General features: G+C 35.9%; 2 protein-coding genes across 2 annotated transcripts in view; both read right to left on the reverse strand.

The window, feature by feature from the left end:
• Positions 1–20,703, reverse strand: part of LOC109570441 (complement factor H-like) — a gene marked incomplete at its 5' end in the record, with an annotated part of 113,299 nt that extends 92,596 nt beyond the window's left edge. Inside the window, 8 exon segments of the mRNA XM_070767691.1 lie at positions 2,431–2,604; positions 3,234–3,443; positions 11,046–11,228; positions 16,562–16,741; positions 19,114–19,293; positions 19,400–19,471; positions 19,474–19,584; positions 20,499–20,703. Coding sequence (XP_070623792.1) covers positions 2,431–2,604; positions 3,234–3,443; positions 11,046–11,228; positions 16,562–16,741; positions 19,114–19,293; positions 19,400–19,471; positions 19,474–19,584; positions 20,499–20,703 — 1,315 coding nt within the window.
• The window catches only part of LOC109570108 (complement factor H-like), a 377,373-nt gene that overhangs the window by 205,728 nt on the left and 148,257 nt on the right, over positions 1–23,388 (reverse strand). The gene's annotated exons all lie outside the window — the stretch shown is intronic.

The following is a 23,388-nucleotide window of genomic DNA, read 5'->3' on the forward strand; positions in this document are numbered from 1 at the left end:
AGAATATGCATTTGTTTAGTACAACTTTAAAGATTCATAGCAACCACTGATTATATTACAGAAAATAAATAGTTACATATCAAACCAATGAATATTTACAGCATTTCTCTTATACCTTGAGACAAATGTCAGAAATCTTGATTTAGTCACATTGACTGTCTCTATATTATCAAAAATACAACATGGGAATGGTGACATTTTAAGAGGTAGAGTTGCATACTTCTGAAATTTGAATTCTCTTCTCCAATGACAGCCCACCTAAATTATGAATGTTTCTATTTTTGCTTTTATCAAAATATGTTACCTTGAGTTATGTTAAACAGTGGAAACAGTGTCAGACTTTATTTTTGGGGCTCCAAAATCACTGCAGATGGTGACTGCAGCCATGAAATTAAAAGACGCTTACTCCTTGGAAGGAAAGTTATGACCAACCTAGATAGGATATTCAAAAGCAGAGACATTACTTTGCCAAGAAAGGCCCGTCTAGTCAAGGCTATGGTTTTTCCTCTGGTCATGTATGGATGTGAGAGCTGGACTGTGAAGAAGGCTGAGCGCCGAAGAATTGATGCTTTTGAACTGTGGTGTTGGAGAAGACTCTTGAGAGTCCCTTGGGAGATCCAACCAGTCCATTCTGAAGGAGATCAGCCCTGGGATTTCTTCGGAAGGAATGATGCTAAAGCTGAAACTCCAGTACTTTGACCACCTCATGCGAAGAGTTAACTCCTTGGAAAGGACTCTGATGCTGGGAGGGATTGGGGGCAAGAGGAGAAGGGGATGACAGAGGATGAGATGGCTGGATGGCATCATTGACTCAATGGACATGAGTCTCAGTGAACTCTGGGAGTTGGTGATGGACAGAGAGGCCTGGCGTGCTGCGATTCATGGGGTCACAAAGAGTCGGACATGACTGAGTGACTGATCTGATCTGATCTGATCTGAGTTATGTTAAATGTCTTAGAAATTTGCATATTACAAAGAAATGATTAACAAACAGCAAATTGAGTAGTGACAAGAGCAGAGTTCAACCATAGTACAGGAACAGAGACCAGAAATCTGAGATGCATATCAGAGGATGTTCAAACTGAACCCAAAATGATGTGAAAGAGATAGTTTAGTGTTATCAAATTGCCAACCTCCATTGGATCACAGAAAAAGCAAGGGAATTCCAGAAAAACATCTACATCTGCTTCATTGACTACACTAAAGCACTTGATTGTGTAGATCACAACAAACTGTGGAAAATTCTTGAAGAGTTGGGAATACCAGACTATCTTACCTTTCTCCTGAGAAAACTATGCAGTTGAAGAAGTAACAGTTAGATCCATACATGGTCTATTGACTGGCTCAAAATTAGAAAAAGAGTACTTCAAGGGTGTATATTGTCATCCCGCTTATTTAACTTAAATGCAGAGTACATCATGCAAAATGCCTGGCTGGATGAAGCTCAAGCTGGCATCCAGATTGCCAGGAGAAATACCAATAACCTCAGCTATGCCTCAGATGACACCACCTTAATGGCAGAAAGTAAAGAGGAACTAAAGGGCCTCTTGGTGAAGGTGGAAGAAGAGACTGAAAAAGCTCGCTTAAAACTCAACATTCAAAAAATGGAGATCATGGCATCTGGTCCCATCACTTCACAGCAAATAAATGGGGAAAAACTGGAAACAGTGACAGACTTCGTTTTCTTGGGCTCTAAAATCACTGTGGATGGTCACTGAAGCCATGACATTAAAAGACACTTGCTGCTTGGAAGAAAAGCTATGACAAACCTCAACAGCATATTAAAAAGCAGAGACATCACTTTGCCAACAAAGCTCCACCTAGCCAAAGCTATGACTTTTCCAGTAATCATGTATGATTTGAGAGTTGGAGAGTAAGTTCCAAAGAATTGACGCTTTTGAACTATGGTGCTGGAGAAGACTCTTGAGAGTACCTTGGACTGCAAGATCAAAGCAGTCAATCCTAAAAGAAATCGACCCTGAATATTCATTCAAAGGACTGATGCTGAAGCTGAAGCTCCAATACTTTGTTCACCTGATATGAAGAGCCAACTTATTGGAAAAGACCCTGATGCTGGGAAAGATTGAGGGCAGGAGGAGAAGGGGACAGCAAACGATGAGATGGTTGAATGGCATCACTGATTCAATGGACATTGGTTTAAGCAAACACCAGGAGACAGTGAAGGACAGGGATGCCTGGCTTGCTACAGTCCATAGGGTTGCAAAGAGTCAGAAATGACTGAATGACTGAACTACAACAACAAATCAAACTTTTATTATTTCTAGGGTTATTAATTCTCTACCAGAATTCAGAACTCTTCATAGATACCTTGTTAAATTCTAGAATTACTGCTTAATTTCATATTTGGCCATTTATGCTTTGAATTAAAAGATTTTTGTCAGCTTTAGAAAAAAAGGAAAAATACTATACTTATGCAATCTTGTGGATGAGACCATTCCCCTCCTAAACATCTTATAGATGCAGGTCCATCAGTTCCAAACCCTTCATCACAGTTGTAAGTAACTTCTTCTCCATATTGGTATCTGTCTTTCTTGTGAGATACAACACCATTCTGAATATAAGGTGGAAGTCCACAAGGAAGTCCTGGGAAGAAATGAAAGAATGATTTCATGTTTTGCTAACTTGGAAATTTAATTTGATGTCCTGGTCAACATATTTGGTAGTTTTACTTGAAAATAATAAATCATTATACAGGAACTTCCATGACATGGGAGGAAAGTGCACAAATTTTTCTTAAAATTACCAGTCTGGTGTGTCCATTTGAGCAATAAATTGAAACTGAAATTACCAATATATGAAAGAAAACATCAGTGCTGCTCTAAACAATAATGAGTAATAAAAGAAAAACTCATTGAGACTTCACACTTAGGAAAAGTACTATGTATTGTAAGAAATTAAAAGGGATATTTTAGGAAAGACAAAAGACATCTTTTTTGAAACTTAAATAGATAGGAATATAAATAGGTTTACTAATATAAATAGTTAAGTTTAATTTTATTGCACATCTGGTGTTAATACAAAATAATTGCCAGATTGAAAAGTGATTCTCTATAGAACTAATGGAATTATTAATAACAAAAATGATTAATTTTATATGTCAAATTTGATTTAATGTATAAATATATACATTTTATTTTAATATATAAATGACGTATTGATTAGTTTTAATGAATGGTACTGAAAATAGAGTTTGGTTTGCCTAGTGTCCTCACCTACACACTGAGGTGGAGAGCTCCACTTTCCCATTTGGCATATTATCACATTATTTCCAGATATCTTGAAGCCTTCTTCACAAGTATAACTTAACTTTGTGCCGTGTGCATACAGCCTTTGTTCATGTATTTCTCTCCTTTCTTCTGCAGAGCTAGATGAGTTAATGGTTCCATGGTCTATTTGAGGTGGTTGAGAACATCCAATTTTTTCTGTATGAAGTACAGAGGTCAAAGAGTAAAGTACAAATATAATCTTTAAATTAAAAATGTTAAAATAATCAAATATTACTTTGGATTTTAAAATAAGAATAAAAAGAATACTCAGAACAATTTACAGAATTTTAAAACTAACAGATATTTGAAACTTGCAAGCTATTTGTCTCCATAAACACTATGCTACTACTACTTGTTCAATATGCCCCTTAATCCTTTTGGAAATGAATTTCTTATTGAAATTTTGGATGTATAACAGTATGTTAGCTTCAAATGGGCTACATAATGATTTTACTTTTACATATATTATAAAATGACTAGCAGTATGTCTAGTAACAATAGGTCCTAACATATATTACAATATTATTGACCATATTCTGTATGCTGTATATTACATCCCTCTGGCTTCCTTATTACATAACTGGAATTTGTACTTCAAAATCCCCTCTATCTACTATGCCAACCGCCTCCTCCTTTCTTGCAACAACTCACTAATTTTCTGTATCTGTATGAGCCTGTTTTCCTTTTGTTTTATTTTTAGATTCCACACATAAGTGACATCATGTGGCATTTGTCTTTTTCTATCTGACCTACATCTCTTAGAATAAATACATCCTAGACACATCCATGTTGTTGCAAATGGAAATGTTTCATATTTTATGGCTCGGTCATAGTTCATATCATGCGTATATATAAAACACATTCTTTATCTATTTATATATCAGTGGACTCTTTAGGTGGCTTCCAAACCTTGGTTATTGTGTGTAATGCTGCAATGAACATTGGAGTGCATATATCTTTTTAGATTAGTGTTTTTGGTTCCTATGAATAAATACCCAGTAGTGGAATAGCTGGATCATATGGCAGTTCTATTTTTAATTTTTAAAGGAAATTCCACATTCTTTTTCATAGCAACTCTGCCAGTTTACAATCCCACCAACAGTGCACAAAGATCCCCTTTTCTCCACATCTTTGACAACACTTGATATTGTCCTTTTCATGGTAGCCATTATGACAGGTGTGAAGGGACATCACACTATGGTTTCAATATGTTTTTCCTGGATACAGTAGTCTTGGCTGCAAGTTTTTTCCTTTCATTACTTTGTATATGTTGTGCCAGTCCATTATGACCTAAAAAATATTCTTCAGAAGCTGTTGATCCTTGTAAGGGTCTCCTTGTAGGTAACTACTGCCTTTCCTCTGGAAGGAGAAGAGGGTGACAGAGAATGATATGGTTGGGTGGCATCACCGTTTCAATGGACATGAACCTGGGCAAACTCTGGGAGATGGTGAGAGACAGGAAAGCCTGGCATGTTGCAGTCCATGGGGTCACAAAGAGTTGGACATGGCTTGGCAACTGAACAACAACTTTCTATTAATTATTTTTTTATTTAAATGGGAGGCTAATTACCTTACAATACTGTGGTGGTTTTTGCCATACATTGACATGAGTCAGCCACGGGTGTACCCCATCCTGAACCCCCCTCCCTCTTCCCTCCCTATCCAACCCCTCTGGGTTGTCCCAGTGCACCATCCTTGAGTGCCCTGTTTCATGCATCAAACTTAGACTGGTGATCTATTTCACATATAGCAATATACATGTTTCAATGCTTTTCTCTCAAATCATCCCCCCCTCGACTTCTCCCACAGAGTCTAAAACTCTGGTTTTATATCATGTCTCTTTTGCTGTCTTGCATATAGGGTCGTCGTGACCATCTTTCTACATTCCATATATATATGCGTTAATATACTGTATTGGTGTTTTTCTCTCTGACTTATATCACTCTGTATAATAGGCTCCAGTTTCATACACCTAATTAGAACTGATTCCACTGCAATCTTTTTAATAGCTGAGAAATATTCTGTTGGGCATATGTACCACAACTTTCTTATCCATTTGTCTGCTGATGAACATCTAGATTGGTTCCATGTCTTAGCTATTGTAAACAGTGCTATGACGAACATTGGGGTTACATGTGTCTCTTTCAATTCTGTTTTCAATGGGTATGCCCAGTAGTGGGATTGCTGGGTCATATGGCAGATCTGTTCAGTTTTTTTTTTTTTTTTTTTAAAGAATCTCCACACTGTTACCCATAGTAGTTGTAGTAGTTTGCATCCCCACCAACAGTGTAAGAGGGTTCCCTTTTCTCCACACCTTCTCCTGCATTAGACTTTTAGATAGCAGCCATTCTGACTGGCAGGAGATGGTACCTCACTGTGGTTTTGATTTGCATTTCTCTGACAATGAGTGATGCTGAGCATTTTTTCATGTGTTTGTTAGCCATCTGTATGTCTTCTTTGGAGAAATGTCTGTTTAGCGCTTTGGCCCATTTTTGGATTGGGTCATTTGTTTTTCTGGTATTGAGCTGCATGAGTTGTTTATATGATTTTGAGATTAGTTCTTTGTCAGTTGCTTCATTTGCTATTATTTTCTCCCACTTTGAAGTCAGTCTTTTCACCTTGCCTAGAGTTGTCTTCATTGTGCAAAAGCTTTTACATTTAACTAGATCTCATTTGCTTGTTTTTGCTTTTATTTCCATTACTCTGTGAGGTGGGCCATAGAGGATCTTGCTGTGATTTATGTCAAAGAGAGTTTTGCCTATGTTTTCCTCAAGGAGTTTTATAGTTTCTGATCTTACATTTAGATCTTAAATCCATTTTGAGTTTACTTTTGTGTATGGTGTTGGAAAGTGTTCTAGTTTCCTTCTTTTACAGACGGTTGACCACTTTTCCCAGCACCATTTGTTAAAGAGATTGTGTTTACTCCATTGTATATTTTTGCCTCCTTTGTCAAAGATAAGGTGTCCACAGGTGCATGGATTTATCTCTGGGCTTTCTATTTTGTTCCATTGATCTATATTTCTGGCTTTGTACTAGTAAAATACAATCTTGATGACTGTAGTTTTGTAGTATAGTCTGAAGTCAGGCAGGTTGATTCCTCCAGTACCATTCTTATTTCTCAAGATTGCTTTGGATATTTGAGGTTTTTTTATATTTCCATACAAATTGTGAAATAATTTTTCTAGTTGTGTGAAAAAATGTCTTTGGAGCTTGATAGGGATTGCACTGAATCTATAGATTGCTTTGTGTAGTATACTCATTTTCAGTATATTGGTTCTCCCAATCCAGGAACATGGTATATTTCTCCATCTATTTGTGTCATCTTTGATTTCCTTCATCAGTGTTTCGTAGCTTTCCATGTATAGGTCTTTTGTTTCTTTAGGTAGATTTATTCCTAAGTATTTTATTCATTTCATCACAGTGGTGAATGGGATTGATTCCTTAAATTCTCTTTCTGTTTTCTCATTGTTAGTGTATAGGAATGCAAGGGACTTCTGTGTATTAATTTTATATCCTGCAAATTTACTATATTCATTGATTAGCTCTAGTAATTTTCCCATGGTGTCTTTAGGGTTTTCTATGTAGAGGATCATGTCATCTGCAAACCATGAAAGTTTTACTTGTTCTTTTCCAATCTGGAGTCCTTTATTTCCTTTTCTTCTCTGAGTGTTGTGGATAAAACTTCCAAAACTATTCTGAATAGTAGTAGTGAGAGTGAGCACCCTTGTCCTGTTCCTCACTTTAGGGGAAATGATTTCAATTTTTTGCCACTGAGGATAATGTTTGCTGTGGGTTTATGATATATGGCTTTTATTATATGAGGTATGTTCCTTCTATGCCTTCTTTCTGGAGGGTTTTTATCATAAATGGATGTTGAGTTTTGTTAAAGGCTTTATCTGCATCTATTGAGATAATCATATGTGTTGTTTTCCTTCAATTTGTTAATGTGGTGTGTGACATTGATTGATTTGTGAATATTGAGGAATCCTTGCATCCTTGAGATAAAGCCCACTTGGTCATGATGTATGGTCTTTTTAATATGTTGTTGGATTCTGATTGCTAGAATTTTGTTAAGGATTTTTGCATCTGTGTTCATCAGTGATATTGGCCTTTAGTGTTCTTTTTCTGTGGCATCTTTGTCTGGTTTTGGAATTAAAGTGATGTTGGCCTCACAGAGTGAGTTTGGGAGTTTACCTTCCTCTGTAATTTTCTGGAAGGGTTTGAGTAGGATAGGTGTTGAAAAGAAAAGTGAATGTGAAGTTATTCAGTCGTGTCCAACTCCTTGCGACCCCATGGACTGTAGCCTACCAGGCTTCTCCGTCTGTGGGATTTTCTAGGCAAGAGTATTGGAGTGGGTTGCCATTTCCTTGTCCAAGGGATCTTCCCCACCCAGGGATTGAACACAGGTCTACTACATTGCAGGCAGATGCTTTACGCTCTGAGCCACCAGGGAAGGATAGGTGTTAGCTTGTCTCTAAATTTTTGATAAATTCACCTATGAAGCTGTCTGGTCCTGGGCTTTTGTTTGCTGGAAATTTTTGATTCCAGTTTCTGTTTCCATGCTTGTGATGGGTCTGTTAAGATTTTCTCTTCCTTCCTGGTTCAGTTTTGGAAGGTTATACTTTTCTCAGAATTCATCCATTTCTTCCAAGTTGTCCATTTTATTGGCATATAGTTGCTGATAGTAGTCTCTTGTGATCCTGTGTATTTCTGTGTTGCCTGTTCTGATTTCTCCATTTTCATTTCTAATTTTATTGATTTGATTCTTCTCACTTTTTTTCTTGATGAGCCTGGCTAATGGTTTCTCTATTTTATTTATCTTCTCAAAGAAGCAGCTTTTAATTTTGTTGATTTTTGCTATCATCTCCTTTGTTTCTTCTTCATTTATTTCTGCCCCAGTTTTTATGCTTTCCTTCCTTATACTATCCCTGAGGTTCTTCTTTTTCTAGTTGCTTTAGGTGTAAAATTAGGTTATTTATTTTTCTCTTGTTTCTTGAGGCAGGCTTGTAAAGCTATGAACCTTCCCCTTAGCATTCTTTTTACTGATTCCCATATGTCTTCAGTTGTTGTGTTTTCATTTTCATTTGTTTCTATGCATATTTTGATTTCCTTTTTGATTTCTTCCATTATTTTGTTGGTTATTAAGAATCGTGTTACTTAACCTCCATATGTTTGTATTTTTAATTTCTTTTTCCTGTAGTTGACATTTGATCTTACTGCATTGTGATCAGAAAAGATCTCTGAAAGGATTTCATTTTTTTTTTTTTTAATTTTCCAAGGCTAGATTTATGGCCCACGATGTGATGTATCCTGGAGAATGGCCCTTGTGCACTTGAGAAAAAGGTGAAATGTACAGTTTGTGGGTGAAATGTCCTATAGATATCAATTAGGTCTAATTGTATTCATTGTATCATTTAAGTTTGTGTTTCCTTGCTAATTTTCTGTTTGGATGACATGTCCATATGTGTGAGTGGGCGGAGTATTAAAATCTTCCACTATTATTGTGTTATTGTTTATTTCTCCTTTCATACTTGTTAGCATTTGCCTTATGTATTAAGCTGCTCCTATGTTGGCTGCATGTATATATTTATAGTTGTTATATCTTCTTTTTGGATTGACCTTTGATCATTAGGTAGTATCTTTCTTTGTCTCTTTTTATGGCCTTTATTTCAAAGTCTATTTTATCTTATATGAGTATTGCTACTTCTGCTTTCTTTTGGTGTCCAATTGCATGAAATATCTTTTTCCAGCCCTTCACTTTCAGTCTGTACATGTCCTTTGTTTTGAGGTGGGTCTCTTTTAGATGGCAGGGGTCTTGTTTTTGTATCCATTCAGCTAGTCTTTGTCTTTTGGTTGGGGCATTCAACCCATTTACATTTAAGCTACTTATTGATAAGTATGATCCCATTGCTGTTTACTTTGGAACAACAACATTATTTTTTTTTCCATTAAATGATAATATGCCCTGGTATGGACCTCTTCAGGGTCATCTCTCTTTGGGACTGTCTGACTTCTAGACCTGAATGTCTGTTTCCTTCCCCAGGTTAGAAAAGTTTAGCTATTATTTCTTCAAGTAAGTCTCTGTCTCTCTCTATTTTAGATCCCTATAATGAGAATGGTACTGAAGTTGTCCCAGATGTCTGTTAACCTATCCTCATTTTATAAATTTTTTTTTTTTCTTTTTCCTATGCTGTTTGGGAAGTTTCCACTACCCTGTCTTCCAGATCTCTGATCCATTCTTCTGAATCCTCTAATCTACTATTGATTTTCTCTACTGTGTTTTTCATTTCAGCTGTTGTATCCTTCAGCACTGTTTATTCCTTCTTTATATTTTTTTATTCTTAAAATTCTGTTTTCATTCATTCTTCTCTAGAGTCCACTGAACATCTTTATGGTCATTACCTTGAATGCTTTATTGGGTAGTTTGCTTAACTTTGTTTAGTGATTTTTCTGAGATTTTGTCTTATTCTTTCATTGGGAATGCATTTCTCTGTCTCCTGATTTTACGTAACTCTGTGTTTATTTCTAAGAGTTAGGTGTATTCCTGCTCTTAGAGAAGTGGTGTTATGCAAAAGTCTATGGGGCCCAACAGAATGGTCCCCTCTGTAGGATCTGTGCAGCAGATCTAGATGCTATAGGGGTGCCCTTCTGCTGTGTCAATGCCAACTACTCTGGGTGCACTGGTAGGCAAGGATCCCACCTCCTCCCCAGGTGGCTGACAGACTGTGCCTCATGTGGTGGCTGCCAGCCCACTCATAGGCAGGATGAATTGCTGATGGAGCTGGCTTCGGGGCCTAAGCATACTTGAGCTGATGATATCACACCCAAGAGTAGGGTGAGATGCAAGTGTAGCAGCTGTGGAGCCCCATGGAGTCTGGGGTTGGTGCTGTCATGCTGGTGAGCTGTTAAGCCTCTGGTGCTAGTAAGCTATGTATGTGTGTGTTAGGGAGAACTCTAAAGTGGTACTTGTCTCTCATGATGGCTGTCACCAGTATCTATGATCCCAGTTGTCTCCTATCTCTCTAGAAGTTTCACAAAGATAAACAAATTAGTCTAACCCAAGCCTCTTTCCCATTGATGCCTCTTCACTGGGACACAGAGTATGGGAGATTTTGTATGCCTTTAAAGAACAGAAGAAACTCTGTTTCCTAAAGACCTCTGGCTTTCTTCTGCACAAGTTACTCTGCCCTTCTAAGTCAGAATTTCCAGGGGCTTATTTTTCAGAACCATGACTCCCAGGCTGGGTAGCCCAGTTATCCCTTCGTTCTTGTCCTTTTGATCATTAGGAATAAAATTTGCATAAACATAAATTTTACCTGTTATTTGCACAGTAGTCCAAGGAGTTTGTGTGTGTTTCACATCAGAAGTGAAAGAGTGTTCATCAGTTCATAACTGAAACTGTGATTTACTGTTTCAAGATAAATGGAAGAGACAGAGAGGATTTCATCTTGCTGATCCATACAAAGATTGCGTGCATGCTCAGTCACTTAGTCATGTCCAACTCTTTGTGACCCAATGGACTCTAGCCCACCAGGTTCCTCTGTCCATGGAATTTCCCAGGCAACAACGCTGGAGTGGGTTGCCACCCTCCTCCCCATGGGATCTTCCCCAACCAGGGATCGAACCCATATCTTCTGCACGTCGTGCATTGCAAGAGGTTTCTTTACCACTGAGCCACCATGGAAGGATACAAAGGTTAGAGGAGTATTAATCTTCTTTAAAGAATATTTTAAACAAACTTGTGCATGCACTACTTACCAATACAACGTGGGATTGACTGCCATCTCCCATCCTTGCACACAATTTCTTCTGCATCTTGAATTAAATAATTTTCTTTACATAGAATTGATATTTTTTCTCCATCCTGATATTTCACTGTAGTTGTCATATCGTGAGCATTGGGAATCTGAGGTGGAGGTGGGCATGGTTGTATTTGTGCTTCTGAAAACATTAAAATTAGATTTCTTGATTAAAAAGCATAAGTTCAAATATTAAAGGAAAATTTTTCAATAAACAGAATGTTCTGTTATATCATAAATGATCAAATAATATGATACTCTGTAATTATACTCTTAAGCTTGTTTAGCACTTCAGTATATCACATTTGGTTCATTGTCTCATGATCTTAGTTTCTTCCTTTTATTCTTCCTGTGCTCAATCTTGCATGATTTATGTAAAACGGATTTTATTTTTTTCTAAACTTTAGGATGCCCTAATTGAACTGCTCACTCAGTTATAGATACTGAGGAAAAACTGTTATCAGGGTCTCTTTTTTTTTTTTTTAGATTTTCATGATCAGATATATTGGACTTGGATTGAAGCCCTCACCAATTTTTCTACCATGGGAGTTGATTAGCCAGATGAGAAACTACATTTAGTTAATAAACTATTAATGTGATGCTAATTCTTGAACAAGGTAAGAGTTAGATAGGTTCACTGGGATTTAGAGTGTATTGTTTACAGTTCAGTACTCTCCTGGAGGTACAATTCACTAGCTTGCCTGCACTGTTAAACCATATATACACTGATGAATGCACTTTCTTTAACGGATTAGCAAGCCTGGCTTTTTCTATGTGACCAGAGGGTATAAAAGATCCCTCTGTAAACTGTGTCTGAGTCCATCAAATAAAGATACCTCAAATATCCAATTCATAATCTGAAGACAAAACCTGTTCTGCTCAACTGAGGGAAGACTGCGTGAATACACCTGGAAGAATTTGGAGCGCTTTATGACTCCTTGGTTTTGCTTTCTCCTGTCACACTTCATTTCTATTTCATTAGAAACACTCTGCAAGTATAGGCTGGAAACTCATAAATCCTTTCAGGGAGCCAACATTTTGTATTAAATTCAGGGACATATTTGACTGAATACACTTTATTCATCATAGTAATATCATCAGATTTTCTATTCTGATCTAAGTCAATAGGAGTATTTTGTGTTCTGTGTTGTGCTTAGTCATTCAGTAATGTCAAACTCTTTGCGACCCCATAGACTATAATCTGCCAGGCTCCTCTGTCCATGGGGATTCTGGATTCTCCAGGCAAGAATACTGGAATGGGTTGCCTTGCCCTCGTCCAATGGATCTTCCCAACACAGGAGTCGAACCGAGGTCTCCTGCAACTTGGGTGGATTCTTTACCATCAGAGCCACCAGGGAAGACTTGGAATATTTTATGTTTCATCAGAAATATTTATCTTATTTCTGTTTTAACTCTTGACATTTTTATCAATATATTTTCAATAATTTATTTTATGTCTGATGTTTAAACATTTTTGTCCTAATAATTTTGTTAAAAGTCTTGCAAAAGTTAGTCTATACACTACATTTCCCCATAAACTGAATATTTTGCAAATCAGCTATTTATACTTTTTAGCTTATTATAAAAATTTACATTTTAATTTTAGTCTTTCTTTCCTTCTATGTTCTTTGGATATATGTTCTTTTCTAGATTCTAGATTGTACTATCCATTACTTAAGTCCATTTTTTTGTAAAGCAAGTTTTAATCTATACATATCTTTGATTTTTGCTGTATACCATAGATTCCAAAGTATACAATTTTCATTTTACTTAATTTAACATATTTTCTGTCAGTAAATCACAGACAAATTTTTTTTTTTAATTTCCAAGTTTTGTGATATGAGTGAATAAGTTGTTTAGCTAGATTTCTTTTAATTTACAATTGCTTTTAATTAATAGAGAATAATTTGAGGACACATTACATGAAATTGATTAGGAATTCTTTTATCACATGAAAATAATCAGGTGTTTTAAATTAATTAGCTATATTTCAATAAATTAATGTGGACTTCCAGAGAAGGCATATTATGAAAACTATGAAGACCTATTTTATAAATATTAAAAAGGTAATTCACAAGGACTAAGCCATTAAAAATATATAATGTATCTAAGAATATATCCAAATACACAACGCAAAGATGGGCAGAACTGACAGAAGAAATAGACAAATCCACACCCCTTGTCAGCAATTCTGAGAGCATTCCTACTCTGATGGATAGAACAACTAGAAAAAGCTATTTTAAGATACAGGTACATTTTAGAACACTATGAACAATGTTAACCTGATCTAGAAACTAGAATATGCATATACTTTATATGAAATGGAAACATCACAAAGATAGACAATATGCTGTGCAACAAAGAAAGAATACAATTCAAAATATTAAAAATTTACAGTGTGTTCTATGACAAGGGAATTAGATTAGAAATCAATAAGAATAAATTATCTATGTAATCACCGATGATAATCACCAAATTCTGTACAGTAAATATATGCAGCTCTCTAGATAACAATCATACCACAGTATTACTGTTAATGGAGTGGATTATTTAGAAAATCATAAATATGTGAGAATTAAACAACACATTTCTAAGCAACTGTTACGTCAAAGAAGCCACTAGGAATATTAGAAAATATTTCACATACAGTTAATTGAAAATAAAATTGATATATATTTGTAAATTTTTGAGGCACAGGTAAAGCAATGCTTAGAAGTGAAAAAAGGTAGTTTTACATAGGTAAAGCAATACTCAGAAGTAAAAAAAGGTAGTTTTACAGGTTTAGATTTAAAAAGCATGATGGTTTGAATCAATGTTATCATTTTTATCTTAAAAAATGAGAGAGTAAAATTAAAATGAAGTGATCAGAAAAAAGGAAAATTAAGTCCACAAGAGAGAAAAAATTGAGAAAGATTAATAGAAAAGAGAAAACAGAAAATTAAGAAAGTTAAAAATCATGAATATTAACAAGATAAAAATCAGACAAGAGAGGAAATGGAAGAAACTGTGTTAAAAATGTTAATTTGAAAATAATAATTTTGAAAAACAAAACTCTATTCACAAAATAAAGGAGGGAAACAACTCTCAATACCAAAAATGAAAGAGGTGAGATTACCCAATATACTATAGGATTAAAAGAAAAATAGAATGTTATGTGACTATTAGAAATGATTTTACATCAATCAATTTCATAAGTTAGGTAAAATAGAGATATTTCTTGAAAAATGCAACAGTCACACAGTGATAAGACAATGTAGAAAATGTGAATAGCATACTCCCTATTAAAGAAACTGAATTCTTCATCAAGGGAATTTTTTGAAGAAGCAAACTGGATATCAGATCTCATGTGTGCTCAATCGTGTCCAACTCTCTGCAACCCTATGGACTGCAGCCTGCCAGGTTTCTCTGTCCATGGGATTCTGCAGGCAACAATACTGGAGTGGGTAGCCATTCCCTTCTCCAGGGAATCTTCCCTACTCAGGGATTGAACCCGGGTCTCCTGAATTGCAGGCAGATTCTTACTGTCTGAGCCCCCAGGGAAGCCTATTGGTATGTCTGGAAATATTGAAGCAGAAATAAATAGAGACATACCACATTTATGAATTCAAAATTCAATATGGTAAAGATGCCAATTGTCCACAATTCGTTTCTCATTACAAAGTCATCCCGTTGGATATACAACCCAACATTTTATCAAAATTTGTAAGTCTCCCCTGAAATTTCTATGTTCAAAACCAAAATAACTAAAGTAATTTTGAGTGAGAGGAACATACTTGGAGACTATTATCAGACTTTCAGCCTGCTAAAAAGCTAGTTACAAAGGTAATTTGGCAACAGTGAAGATAGTTGAATGACTAAATAGATAGTTGAGAAATAAATCAACACTTTCATAGTTAACTGATTTTTCACTTCAACGGCTTTTCCACACATATTCTTAAAATAATTGACAATCCATCCATAAAAAATCAACTCCTACTTTATGCAATCCTCAAATGTTAACATGAGATAGATAACATACTTAAATATACTCACATAAAATTATAAAGTTTCTAGAAGAAACTGTAGAACATATGTACTTCACTACCTGTAAATGTTACTTGTTTCCTTAAAGATGCAGTTGTGTAGCAAGTTCTTTTAATTTTATATTTGCTATTAATTTATAAACATGAGTTCCTTGAAATTTGTTGGGAATTCCTTCATCATATGAAATAATAAACTGTTGTAATGTAACTATATTTAATAAGCTAATATATATTTCCAGACAAGGTGCATGACAAAAAGTAAGAAATATTTTATAATTATAAAATGTTAATTCACAAAGACCAAGCAATCATAAGTATATAATGATTAATATACAATGCTGTGCTTAGCCACTCTGTCATGTCTCACTCTTTGTGATCCCATGGTCTGCACCTGCCAGGCTCCTCTGTCCTTGGGGCTTCTCCAGGCAAGAAACTAGAGTGGGTTGCCTCCATGGGATCCTCACAACACAGGGATTGTACTCAGGTCCCCCCCACTGCAAGCAGATTATAGACTGATCTACCAGGGAAACTCAAGAATCCTGGAGTGGGCAGCCCAACTCTTCTCTAGGGGATATTCCTGATCTAGAAATTGAACTGGGGTCTCCTGCATGGCAGGTGGATTCTTTACCAGCACAACTACCAGGGAAGCCCATAATATACAATGTACATTATGTATCGGCATGGCAGTTATTTAGAAGCTTGTTGTTTAATTCCCAAATAGTTATGTTTTTCTAAATAATTTATTCTACATTAATACAGCTTTATTGTTGTATGATTTTTATATTAGGATCTTTATAAAAGGATGAATTATGAGGTGGAATATTAGACAGTAGATCTGGTTTTCTATTGATTTGAAGCTTCTTTCTAGATATTCTAGGCTTGTAGAAATTGGTAAACATATTGAGGATAGGGAGTCAAGATGTCATAGATTCGGAGAAGAGAAACACAGATATTAAAAGTGGAAAATTGAAATGAACCTATTCAATTGGAATTCATCATGTAAACATGACTCAAGACTTTTCAAGATAGTTAAACAAATAGAGAAATAGATGACTAGATAGATACATAAATATATATAAGTAGATATATATATATATATATTGATACATATAGATACATTGATAAATACATAATAGTTCAGCATAAACATAAGTACATGTATGTGTAATACACAAAATCAGAAACAATGGCTTTTCCATAGAAATGAGCACACCTACTGCCCAGATGTTAATTTAAAGTCACAAAGTCTCTGAGTGGTTTTTCACAGAGCTGACTAAGGCACATTATACAATTAATATTTAGACACAGTATTTTGATTAGCTTCTAAATTACCTTGCAGATGGAAAATATTTGGAATGATAGATAAATTTCCTTGAAGGACACAAAGATACTACTTTTACGAGTTAGAGTGATATAGAATACATTTTTTAAAGCATTATGGACAAGAGATTACCTTCTTTGCAGTCTACTTTAGGATCCCATTCTCCATTTATACAGATTGAGTGTTTGTGTTCTGATTTTCCTCGACATTGGTAACTTTTGTTGGTGTTATGGTCATATTCAATCTTATGTGCTGGTCTCCCCTCAGGTGGAAATAATGTTGACCCTTTACACTTCCTAAGTTCATCTGTTGCTATAAAATGAAAACATTCTCTTGAAAAGACTAATTCTAAAGAACCAAATAGCTTAATAACAAAAAATAGCTATGGAGTCAATAAAATAATGATGTTAGAATTTTTGCCTACAAATTGCACCAGCCAAGTTATTGCTGATCAAATTGCATGAGATGAAAAATTATACATGAGCCTGAGTCTAGCGTCCAGTTTTTGAAATTTCAGAGAAAATACCCATCCTAAAGATTTCTGCCTTTTTGATTAGAATACTTTTTGATGATCTACATAGCGAATAGTTATCACATGAACAAATTTGGTCCCAAACTTGAAATCTGTGTAAATGTTCATATAATTTGCTTGTGGACCTTAAGCATCTCTGCATTATTTTTAATTCACAATCTTAAAACAATAAAATAAAAACAATTTTCAGTGCACAAAGCATACCAAGTTGCTACTTTACATATGTTTTTTCAAGAAATGTAATGAAACATAATAAGAAAACCACATCCAAGGTGTTTTGTATAGAATCTTAACTTTTAAGCAAATCTTTTACCTGACACTGAAAATAAACAAACACTTGAAATAAGAAGATGGGTACTTAAAGTTACAACCTATCTTGTATATACACTTAGAGTCTTTGAGCCACTATGTTATGTATCAGATCATTATAATGCAATATAAAGCCATGATAATTTTTTTCTAGCTCCAGGATAAGTTAAATATGAACTAAAAAAAGCTTTATATATATATACCTATTTTGTAAATTCAATGCAGGTGGAAGTTCTTTTTTAATTTGACAAAATATCTGTATAGGTCTATGGCAGTATATATTAATGATCTGTTAATGATAAAAGTTAAGTGAAATGAATAAAATAAGGAAAAGTCAAGTAGGTAGTCAAAGAAAAGTGATGGTTTCAAAATGAAACTCTGAAAAATAAAATAACAAGCTGAATTGAAAACACACTAAAGGCTTGAGAATTAGCCCTGTTTTTAAGTTTTGTTCAGGGTGTTGAGGGACATAAAACCAGTAGTATTCTTCAAGGAATGGTGGCCAAAGGAAGATGTATACTCAAAAGGAGAAATAGTGGCTGTGGGCCTCATCCTATGATGGACTGGTGTCTGGAAGGAAAGCAGACTTATTTTATTAGGAGAAAATAAGCACAGTAGGAAGAATGACAAGCTAGATTAGAGTTACAAAATAAACCTCAAGAGAAGAAAACTGGAATAAGGTCTATTATAGCAAAGGGGGACTACATTAAACTGAATACAGGTAGAGGATTAACCTTTGCAAGGAAAACTCTGAGGTCAGAAGAGTAATAATTGAAGCAAACATTTTGGCATTAGGTAGAATGAAAAGTTAAATGAGGTGAGGTCATTTGAGGAGATAGAAGAGGACAAAGGTGGGGTTTGGTCTTGAAGAACTGGCAATACCTAGGACAGTAATGTGTTCATGAAAATGCAGGGATTAATAAGCAAAAAATTACTATTTAACTAAATAAACTTCCACTGAATGTCTCCCATCTGTCAACTGGTCTTTTGAGTGTGGGTCTTTCAACATACTGTCAGCAAGGAAAACAGCTATCAGTCCCTGCCCTCACTCAGGGCCTAAACCTAAGCCCTGCCTTCTTCTTGGAATAATTAATGACTAGAAATATAATGAGTTAATTAGCCTGGACATCCAGGGCTGTCTTTGAATGCAGAGCCCAGGAAAACTCCAGGAAAAAGTCTATTCCAATAGAAAAAATGAAAGAAGGCAGCCAAGATTGATTCTCCTGGTCAATCATCAAAGACTTGGTCATCCAAAAGTCAGGATGAGTCTCCTACAGCAAATGTATCAGGGCAAGTTCCTGGCCCCACCCCAAGTGCCTCTCATGACAGAGTTACCTACTAACAGGGAGGGCTGGAGCCCACCCTCCCCAACACAGTAAATTTTCTTTGCAGAATTTGAAACAGATAGAGAAATTATCAGTTAGAAGCTTGAGAGAGGCAAGATTCCTACAGAAATGTATCAAATGGGTATTTTCCTCAACTATAATTCCTGGTTTCCAATGTTCTAAAAGAAAGAGTACCATATAAAAGCAAAAATGGCATTTCTGCAATGATAGTTGTATTTTCCTGATAACTAGTACTCCCATTTTAATCACATGAGTATCTGTCAGTAAGATTTAGTTTCACACTTGTCAAGATAAACAATGTCCATCCATATCAGGACAGAAAGATGGATAAAATTCTATTGCTAGTTTATATTTTTCCTCTTTAGACACATATTGGACTATAAAAATCAAATGTTTGGGATCATTATATTTTAAGATCTGACATTCTCAAGGATAACTCTAAATTTCAACAGAATGGCTGCAAATACTAAAGGTCAATTTGAGATATATGTTCTGACCAATGCACTGAGGAGGCTGGGTCCACGCTCCACTAATACACGTGATAAATCTGGGTCCAACCATTGTAAATGCTTCTCTGCAACTGAACTCAACCGAGTCTCCATGGTGATAGGGAGGGACAGAAGGTTTGATATCACTGTGATCAATGTCAGGTATATTTCCACAGGTACGCTCCTCCTCTGAAAATCCACAAAAAAAGTTCGTCTTTAAAATATTTAAATGTGTATATAGATACAAATAAGGGTAATGATTTACCTTGAAATATTACTACTTTCAATACATTACCAATACACACAGGTAAAGCTGTCCATTCTCCATCAACACACTGAATTTTATGAGAACCCTTCATCAGAAATCTGGGTTGCAAGCATATTCCACGACCTCATTGTGTGCATATTCTTCTTTGTGTATTTCTTTCCCTTTCCCATTAAGAAGTTGAGCAGGTGGAGCACACGATTTTACTTTCCTTGCTGTAGAAACATTGCATAAATTATGGTTACATTGTGTCTTATAACTGAAAAATCCAACTAATGCAGAAATTTATTTTTCTAAATGAAATTTTATTTGTTATATAATTAATTTTAGCATTCTTAAACAATGAAAAAAAGAATAGTGTTTACTGATTCTGTTACTCATCTTGAACTAGCATATTGAAGTCTATGTATGCTCAGAAGCATGTTCATTATCCAGACATGCTAAATAAATATGCAAACCAGTTACTCATTCTGGGTGTATAAATTATAGCAATACTTTTATTCCAAAGAAATACTGTGTGAAAACTTTTTGAAAAAATATCATTTGAGAGAAGCATTTGAACAGTTTAACTTTGATTCACATGATTTGATACATGTGACTGAATTGACTTTAAGTTACTTGAACACTCTTTAGACATACTTGAGGACACTAGATGTAAAGCCCACAGTATATAAACTCTCCAGTATTAATGGTAGAATTGCAGGAAAAAGGAAAACTAACAAGAAATCTTGCCACTGTCAGGTTCCTCATGCATTTATGTGGATTCTCCACCACATATTTCAAGAAGCACCCGGAGGTTAATTTCTTAAAGAAGGAAAACTGAGGTACCTATTACCCAGCACATGTCCTTGGTGGGTATGCTGCTGCTAAGTTGCTTCAGTCGTGTCTGACTCTGTGCAACCCCATAGACAGCAGCCCACCAGGCTTCTCTGTCCCCGGGATTATCCAGGTAAGAATACTGGAGTGGGTTGCCATTTCCTTCTCCACCTTGGTGGGTATATCTCTGCCTTAATGCATTAGACTATAGATAGATGCACTGGAAGTGGACAGAAAATTAAGGGAGGGAAATAAAAAGGTTGATATCTGAAATCCCAACTCTTGCTCCAACAACTGTCAGATAAATATTTACCTTTACACGTTGGATGTTTAGGGGACCATCCAAAGTGGTAGCACTGAACTGAATCTGCTCCAACCATAATACAGCCTTGACTGCAGGAGAATTTCAGCACATCTCCAACTTTATATGTTTCTTTCCTGGGATAAGCATTTAAGTATGTATCCATTTCGGGAATACTGCATTCTCTTTCTATCAAAAAAGATAAGTAATTGACTGAGAATATTTAACCATTGCAAAATAAATATTATTTGTGTCACATAAAATGAGGTGCTGGGTACTGCATACACAGAACACACATTAATGTTCTTCCTTGAAAAACAATACATTATCTGGGATTTTGAGAAATATTAAGGTATTGAGCAGCAACATATATGCCTGATAATTTATTTGTAAAGTCAACTTGTTAATACTGGATCTGATTTTATCACTGACATTTACAAAATATAATGCTGCTTTTTTGGTCTCAAAATGTAGAAATATTCTCTCAGAATAAAAAAAAAGACACAATTTTAAAATTGAATACAAATGAAAAAATGATATAAAAAATATAACTGGGAAACTAGAACACACAAGAGAGACATTTCTCTTATATTTGAGTTACAGGTACATTAAAAATCACTTAATTTTATCCTCAAGTGCAGAAATCAAACTGAAACAAGAAACAAAATGAGTAAACATGTTCAAGGTCACATAGGCATATTCTAGGTGTCTTGATTATATATATGACAACACAAACATCTGATCTTATTGTACCTATAAATGAGCTTAATTATTAATATATGTTTTATTATTCTGATTCATTTTAAAAATGTATAAGCTTATCATTGAAAATCTATGAAATTTGTCACACTGCTGTGTGTGGATTAATTGCTCAGTTGTGTCTGACCCTTTGTGACCCCATGGAGTATAGCTGGCCAGGCTCTTCTGGGAGTAATTCATTCCTTTCTCTAGGGGATCTTCCTAACCCAGGGATCAAACCCAGGTATCCCACACCACAGGCAGTTTCTTTACATCTGAGCCACCAGGGATTGCTACAATTTATCAAAAATTACATTATTCTTATTTGGAGTCTTCCTATTGCTCAATAATTTATAAACTTCAAAACTGGAATTTAAGAATTAGAATCTCACCCAAAAGAAGGACTAAGTTTTCAAACATTATCATAAAATTATATATAAGCTAAAGTGAAGTGAAATCGCTCAGTCATGTCCAACTCTTTGCAACCCCATGGACTGTAGCCCACCAGGCTCCTCCATCCATGGGGTTCTCCAGGCAAGAATACTGGAGTGGGTTGCCATTTCCTTCTCCAGGGGATCTTCCTGACCCAGGGATCGAACCCAGGTCTCCTGCATTGCAGGTAGACACTTTAACTTCTGAGCCACCAGGGAAGCCCATATATAGTTGTAAAAGTAATTCTCCCTCCCCCCCAAATCAATAAATTTGTTTCTGCTTTTGTTTTAATGTTGAGCTTTGTAGCTTAGCTGTGAGGTTACTCTTGATGAGAACCATTGGGATTCCTTTCCTAAAGTTGTATTCCAAACTTCCACATAGCAATACTTCTAACAGTATGTGACTTTGTTCACATATATTGTGCTTCAGTTCAGTTCAGTTCAGTCGCTCAGTCGTGTTCGACTCTTTGCGACCCCATGAACCGCGGCACACCAGGCCTCCCTGTCCATCACCAACTCCCGGAGTTCACTCAAAATCATGTCCATCGAATGAGTGATGCCATCCAGCCATCTCATCCTCTGTCGTCCCCTTCTCCTCCTGCCCCCAATCCCTCCCAGCATCAGAGTCTTTTCCAATGAAGCAACTCTTCGTATGAGGTGGCCAAAGTACTGGAGCCTCAGCTTTAGCATCATTCCTTCCAAAGAAATCCCAGGGCTGATCTCCTTCAGAATGGACTGGTTGGATCTCCTTGCAGTCCAAGGGACTCTCAAGAGTCTTCTCCAACACCACAGTTTAAAAGCATCAATTCTTTGGAGAAATGTCTATTTAGTTCTTTGGCCCATTTTTTTATTGGGTCATTTATTTTTCTGGAGTTGAGCTGGAGGAGTTGCTTGTATATTTTTGAGATTAGTTGTTTGTCAGTTGCTTCATTTGCTATTATTTTCTCCCATTCTGAAGGCTGTCTTTTCACCTTGCTGATAGTTTCCTTTGATGTGCAGAAGCTTTTAAGGTTAATTAGGTCCCATTTGTTTATTTTTGCTTTTATTTCCGATATTCTGGGAGGTGGGTCATAGAGGATCCTGCTGTGATGTATGTCGGAGAGTGTTTTGCCTATGTTCTCCTCTAGGAGTTTTATAGTTTCTGGTCTTATGTTTAGATCTTTAATCCATTTTGAGTTTATTTTTGTGTATGGTGTTAGAAAGTGTTCTAGTTTCATTCTTTTACAAGTGGTTGACCAGTTTTCCCAGAAGGGAAAGAGACACGTGTACCCCAGTGTTCATCGCAGCACTGTTTATAATAGCCAGGACATGGAAGCAACCTAGATGTCCATCAGCAGATGAATGGATAAGAAAGCTGTGGTACATATACACAATGGAGTATTACTCAGCCATTAAAAAGAATACATTTGAATCAGTTCTAATGAGATGGATGAAACTGGAGCCTATTATACAGAGTGAAGTAAGCCAGAAGGAAAAACACCAATACAGTATACTAACACATATATGGAATTTAGAAAAATGCTAACAATAACCCTGTGTACAAGACAGCAAAAGTGACGCTGATGTATGGAACAGTCTTATGGATTCTGTGGGAGAGGGAGAGGGTGGGAAGATTTGGGAGAATGGCATTGAAACATGTAAAATATCATGTATGAAATGAGATGCCAGTCCAGGTTCGATGCAAGATGCTGGATGCTTGGGGCTAGTGCACTGGGACGACCCAGAGGGATGGT

This window comes from Bos indicus, chromosome 16 (assembly GCF_029378745.1).
Source record: "Bos indicus isolate NIAB-ARS_2022 breed Sahiwal x Tharparkar chromosome 16, NIAB-ARS_B.indTharparkar_mat_pri_1.0, whole genome shotgun sequence".
Lineage (NCBI taxonomy): Eukaryota > Metazoa > Chordata > Mammalia > Artiodactyla > Bovidae > Bos > Bos indicus.